We start from the raw sequence: 6,953 nt of genomic DNA, 5'->3' as shown, positions 1-6,953 counted from the left end.
TCATTAGTAGAGACTTTAAGACCTGAAGTGGGTCTGAAAAGTAAAGAGTTGTTAGAAAATAGGATGCGTGTCAGATGCGCGCCATGTTCAGCAGCGGCAGCTCCTAAAGCAGCCAAAATAACCTAATAACCCAGCTGCTGTGATATCTGTTAATCAAAGAACAGAAGAAAAAAAGAGAAAATCAATAACTTTTGTAGCTTTAAGGATTCATCTATATTTAATTTAGAATGTAGTGTTTGATAGCTTCATTCAATTTCTGTATATTTCCAACTTGCTGAAGGGCACAGGTAAATATGATATTTATTATAATGGGTTTATGTGAAAATTGTCATTTAAGTTCACTTAAATTAAAAGTTGTTATTTTTTAAAGTCTAATAAATGTTAAAATTGATAGCTCTCAATTATACTTTCATGTTGAATGGCTATAGTCAATGGTTAAATATTTCATACAATTTCAATTTCATAGAGACATCAGTAGTATTCATATCAGTGATACAATTAATTAGTTATGTTTTTAATCAATTGAAAACACTAATCATAATGTTCATTAAGAACATTAACTAACATTTTACATTATAAAATGCTTAGCAGATCATTGTGATGTTTAATGCTTATTGCATTAGTTAGAAACATCACGCAACATTTTCAAGAAACTTCTGTTTTCTCCTGCAGTATTTTCACTGACCCCCAGGGGTCTGCTGGGTTTAGATGATCTCTGTGGGTGCCAAATGACAGTTGAAAATAGCACCATTGCGTCTTTTTCCAATGCCCATAATGCTAAATCAAGAAGAATTGAGCAATCTTTTGTAGGATGATGTTTTTCACATTGGTAATTCTCTTAATTTCCATTTTATAATTACAGTCATAGTTCTCAGTGTAACCAGATGTAATAAATACCACAACACCCACTGTTCCAATTACTGTCGTGCTTTTAGATGAGGCTCACAGATCTGCTACAAATGGCAGACAGCAAACTTTACTCAAAAGACCGTCACTTTTGTCACACTTTCAAACCTGACTTTCAAAGCTACACGGTAGAGCCCGACAATCCCCATTCAGTTTCCATTTGCAGTGTCCCTCTAATTCAAACTTGAAGCGATTCATACTTCTATGCATGTTTTGCCCACTTTGATTAAAAACTGCATTTGGCCTTTGCAAACCAATTATTTCTCCTGGTCCTGTTTCTTTCTTTTTGCTAAGCAACATCAGTGCCTAGGCTCCTTCAAGGGTACATCACAAAACCCGTAAATGCTTAATAGAGGTAATTGGCAGCGGAGGCCTCCACAGTAAGAGTCAATAGCACTGACCCAGTGCTTTAATTGCCATACATGAATCAATATGTTTCTTAAAGGCTGAATAAAGAATAGGTTGAAGTTCTATTGACAGACAGAGGCGTGGAGACTTATGTTTCCCCACTGATCGAAATGTCTTCACGTTTTGTCAGACATAGTCTTGTAAACCAAAATAACCTAACACCCCAGCAGCTGTGATGTCTGTTAATCAAAGAACAGAAGAAAAAAAGAGGAAATCAATAACTTTTGTAGCTTTAAGGATTCATCTATATTTAATTTAGAATGTAGTGTTTGATAGCTTCATTCAATTTCTGTATATTTCCAACTTGCTGAAGGGCACAGGTAAATATGATATTTATTATAATGGGTTTATGTGAAAATTGTCATTTAAGTTCACTTAAATTAAAAGTTGTTATTTTTTAAAGTCTAATAAATGTTAAAATTGATAGCTCTCAATTATACTTTAATGTTGAATGGCTATAGTCAATGGTTAAATATTTCATACAATTTCAGTTTCATAGAGACATCAGTAGTATTCATATCAGTGATACAATTAATTAGTTATGTTTTTAATCAATTGAAAACACTAATCATAATGTTCATTAAGAACATTAACTAACATTTTACATTATAAAATGCTTAGCAGATCATTGTGATGTTTAATGCTTATTGCATTAGTTAGAAACATCACGCAACATTTTCAAGAAACTTCTGTTTTCTCCTGCAGTATTTTCACTGACCCCCAGGGGTCTGCTGGGTTTAGATGATCTCTGTGGGTGCCAAATGACAGTTGAAAATAGCACCATTGCGTCTTTTTCCAATGCCCATAATGCTAAATCAAGAAGAATTGAGCAATCTTTTGTAGGATGATGTTTTTCACATTGGTAATTCTCTTAATTTCCATTTTATAATTACAGTCATAGTTCTCAGTGTAACCAGATGTAATAAATACCACAACACCCACTGTTCCAATTACTGTCGTGCTTTTAGATGAGGCTCACAGATCTGCTACAAATGGCAGACAGCAAACTTTACTCAAAAGACCGTCACTTTTGTCACACTTTCAAACCTGACTTTCAAAGCTACACGGTAGAGCCCGACAATCCCCATTCAGTTTCCATTTGCAGTGTCCCTCTAATTCAAACTTGAAGCGATTCATACTTCTATGCATGTTTTGCCCACTTTGATTAAAAACTGCATTTGGCCTTTGCAAACCAATTATTTCTCCTGGTCCTGTTTCTTTCTTTTTGCTAAGCAACATCAGTGCCTAGGCTCCTTCAAGGGTACATCACAAAACCCGTAAATGCTTAATAGAGGTAATTGGCAGCGGAGGCCTCCACAGTAAGAGTCAATAGCACTGACCCAGTGCTTTAATTGCCATACATGAATCAATATGTTTCTTAAAGGCTGAATAAAGAATAGGTTGAAGTTCTATTGACAGACAGAGGCGTGGAGACTTATGTTTCCCCACTGATCGAAATGTCTTCACGTTTTGTCAGACATAGTCTTGTAATCTCTTGCTCACTTATTCTTCCTTTCTCTCTATTGTGTCGTTCTCCAAAGGGTCTCTTAGGAAACAAATATATTTTTAATGCACTGTAAATTGAGAACAGCATGTTAAACTCATCAGAGGCCTTGACTCAAACTCACTCTTTGGGAGCAGCTTGTTAAAGTGACAAAAAAATAATAAAAATAACATTGTGACAAAGCATTTCTAAAATGTAGAGCATCTTTTTAAAGAGCTTCCCCTATCACTCAGAAAGAGGATACCAGAGTGTAAGCACCCTCTTGATTTCAAACATATTCATTACATCACTTGCAATATATTCGCAAACATCAGTCTCTTGCAATTTATATGTAATAGAGCCACATGCTCTTCAAAAACAATTCTCTGACATTGTATTGTATAACACATCAGACTTCAGATATACTGCACAGTTATATTAAGATCAAATAGGGGGAGCTGCAGTGAATATTTGCTGTTACTGCACTATGCTCTGATCTGTCTGTGATTAAACTGGGATTTGATTTGTTGTGTGTGTGTGTGTGTGTGTGTGTGTGTGTGTGTGTGTGTGTGTACGTTTGTGTACAGTATGACTTCGTGGAGCTGTTGGATGGCAGCCGTCTGATAGCTAAAGAGAAGCGTGGACTGGTGAAGGTGGAAGGAGCAGCCAGGAAGGCTCGTTCAGTTAATGTTCATGAGGCAGAGTTCATCCGCTACCTGGACTCAGGCACCTGGCACCTCGCCTTTTACAATGACGGCAAAAACACTGAGCAGGTCTCCTACAACACCATCATCATAGGTAAATGATGACTATACATATCATATTATGTTGTTTTTATACATGTTTTTATTATATACAGCACTGTGCAAAAGTCTTAGGCCATTAGTATGTTTACCAACATAAAATGATTTTAAGCCAGTCATTTCTATCTTTTGCTGTAGTGTCAAATATCAGTTTACATTTCCAAACAAGATGCTTGAAGAAAATCTATTTATGACATTATTTTTGAAAGTATCCTCACTTTACAGCATTTTTACAGAAGTGCCTAAAACATTTCACATTAGCTTTGTAGGAAGGTTTCTTCAAGTGTCTTTGGAGATGTTGCCACAATTCATCTGGATTTAGTCTGCCTCCGTTTTTTCTGATTCTTCATGTAATTCCAGATGAACTCAATGAAGGTGAGATCAGATCTCTGTGTGGAGCACTGGCTGCTGGTAGACTCGTTGTGCATACAAAAACCTCACTGGATTATTACAATTAATGGCTAAAGGAATGTTTGGAAATGTAAACTGATATTTCCTACTGACACACTATAGCAACAGATAGAAATAACTGGAAATAACTTAAAACCATTTTTTGTTGGTAAGAATACTAATGGTATTAATACTAAGAATACTAATGGATCACATGATCATCAGGTTTTACACAAACTTCAAAATAAGAGTTCTTGACCCTTGAATGTTGTTGTCAGTAGAGCAAAAAGGAGGCATGCAAACTACTGTACTAAATTTTCAGTTAATTTGGTGTGCTGATAATATTATTTATAGGAAAACACGGTGTACAATATACACTTATAAAACTTTGAGGTAAGTCAGATTTAGAAGGAAAGAATGAAATAAAGAAAGAAAGAAAGAAATCCTTTATTGATCAAAACTAGCAGTAAAGACAATTATAATTAAACAAAAAATTAATATTTCAAATAAATGTTTATTTGAAACAAATTTTCTATTCATCAAAGAATTTTGAAAAAAAATCTATCATGGTTTCCACATAAATATTGAATAAGTTTTTGATAAAACAACAAAGTAATAACTATAACTGAACACCAAAAATAACTGACAACATCTGAGCACCAAATCAGCATATTATGATTTCTGACGGATCAAGTGACACTAATGACTGGAGTAATGGCTGCTGAAAATTCAGCTTTACCTTCACAGGAATAAATTACATTTTAAAATATATTCAAATAGAAAACAGTTATTTTAAGAGTATCAATATTTCACAGTATTACTGTTTTTACTTTTTCTAAACAGATGCAGCCTTGGTGAGCATAACGAACTTCTTTCAAATTCATAAAAAAAAAAAAAAAATCTTATGTATTCCAAGCTTTTGAATGCTAATGCGTTTTATAAATTTTTTAGCCTCTGTGTGAATATTTGTATGAACGGAGAGAGATAAAGAAAAGAGTTCACAGATGAGTGTGTATAATGATGGTCAGAGCTGTTATCGATCTATGTTTTAAGTGGCTAGTGGGCGGCAACTGATTCAAAGTGTTGCCTGATGACCTGCAGGACCTTTCCTCTCTCCATCTCTCTCTTTTTCTCACCTATTTTCACCTTCCCTTTCCCCTCTTTTCTCACATCCATCATGAACTCATAAAAATAGGCTTCAGCGAGAGTAATTTCCTTTCAAATTCGATCACAAAGACTAGAACATGAAAAATGATCAGTAGGACTGCAGCCAGCACCCTCTTTTAAAAACGGGTTGATTATGCTTCAATGAGTAAAAAGTTAACCTTTTGAAAATGAAAATTGATTATATCTCTGTAGCGAGATAATATGGTCCTGCAGTGGGGATGTCTGAGAGCTCTGCTAAACGCTTCAGTGGTGTCATAACAGCGGGCTGGTGACAAGAGACCGGTGCAGCTCATTATCTTGTCAGAATTGACTTAGACACCAATGAGCTGCTTCTTTTAATTAAAGTATCGACAGGTGATGTCACAATCATTGACGTCACCTTAGCAAGACACACAGCGAGAGAGCCAAAAAGAGTGTGGTAGCAGTGTGGATTAAATTTGTGATTGACTGTATAACAGTTGTGCATTCAGTAATTCAGTGATAACAGCTTCTCAGATCTGATTGGTTGAGCATTGTTCCTAGAGTTCTGGTATAATCATCCGATGTCCCTGGTACTTTTCACTGTTTATATCACTCTGCTGGTCTGTGTTTCCGTGTTCCAGACAAACTGGGTTCTGAGGACCAAAGGGGCCACAAGGGGGCCTGCAGAAAAGTTTGGAGGGAAAAAAATGAATAAACAAATAATAATAATAATAGTTAATATTTACAATGCTTGACATTATTATTGGTTGATTCTGCTAAAGACTGGTTAAATCATAAGATTCTGTGTATCATGGCGCAACACCCTTAGCAACATAATAAATTTAGCGTCAAAACTGTTCCATGTATTATGTATTTCAGCAAAATTAACTGTTTAATATTCATGTAATGAATTATGACCCCTGCTGGCATTATTTTGCATCATTCACCTTTAATATTGAGGCCACGCCCTTCCCCCATCAAAGAAAATCTTCTCATATGGGAGAAAGATGGATGTGTGTGCGTGTCTGCGTGGAAGCCCACAGTTTCCGAAGTGCGGAGGGAATGTTACTGTATTTATTATTTTTCAATTTCAGGTATGGTACTGTATGTCCATCAATTTACACTGTAATGATGCTTGCAAACTCACGTTGTGCCGTGTATCGGTCTGTTTTAAAACAACACGGAAAACAGACGTTTTCTCATGCTGAGAGATAAGCAGATGAATGTAAGAAAATATCATATATGGTGTTAAAAAAAAAAAATGACAGCGGATGAAAACAGTCCCTATTTTCTGTTTTTATTTAAGCTTCATAAGGTGAGGCATGTTAGGAACATTCTCTTGCCATTTACTGTCACTGTCAGGAACTGTTTTTTAGCGAAAGGATAGCATATAATGAATTTGCTTCAAAAAAGTAACATATCAATACATACATTTTTGGTTTTAATATTTGTATTGTGTGATAGCCGTTTTATAAAAGCAGTAAGGTACTCGAAGTGTGCTTACATTATATATTACACTTGAAATAAGGAATTATGTTTCACCAGTAGGTTACGTCGTTTCACCAGTAGGTGACGATAAATGACTCTATTTAAAGGGGTCATATGACGTTGCTAAAAAAGAACATTATTTTGTGTATTTGGTGTAATGAAATGTGTTTATGCGGTTTAAGGTTAAAAAAACACATTATTTTCCACATACTGTACATTATTGTTGCTCCTCTATGCCCCGCCTTTCTGAAACGTGTCGATTTTTACAAAGCTCATCGTTCTGAAAAGCGAGGTGTGCTCTGATTGACCAGCTATCCAGTGCGTTGTGATTGACCGAATACCTCAAG

The 6,953-nt window shown here is 35.4% G+C and overlaps 1 protein-coding gene across 13 annotated transcripts in view; it reads left to right on the top strand.

The window, feature by feature from the left end:
- LOC107737101 (teneurin-3) overlaps nt 1-6,953 on the top strand; it is a 318,045-nt gene that overhangs the window by 240,611 nt on the left and 70,481 nt on the right. For all 13 annotated transcript variants that reach the window (XM_016548517.1, XM_016548522.1, XM_016548525.1 and 10 more), the window contains one exon: nt 3,385-3,595. In XM_016548517.1, coding sequence (XP_016404003.1) covers nt 3,385-3,595 — 211 coding nt within the window. The remainder of the gene's footprint in view (nt 1-3,384; nt 3,596-6,953) is intronic.

The sequence above is a fragment of the Sinocyclocheilus rhinocerous genome, unplaced genomic scaffold, assembly GCF_001515625.1.
Source record: "Sinocyclocheilus rhinocerous isolate Xijiao unplaced genomic scaffold, SAMN03320098_v1.1 scaffold344, whole genome shotgun sequence".
NCBI classification, from domain to species: domain Eukaryota; kingdom Metazoa; phylum Chordata; class Actinopteri; order Cypriniformes; family Cyprinidae; genus Sinocyclocheilus; species Sinocyclocheilus rhinocerous.
Note: the sequence above shows the minus strand (reverse complement) of the source record. Positions and strands in the feature narration are given on the sequence as shown.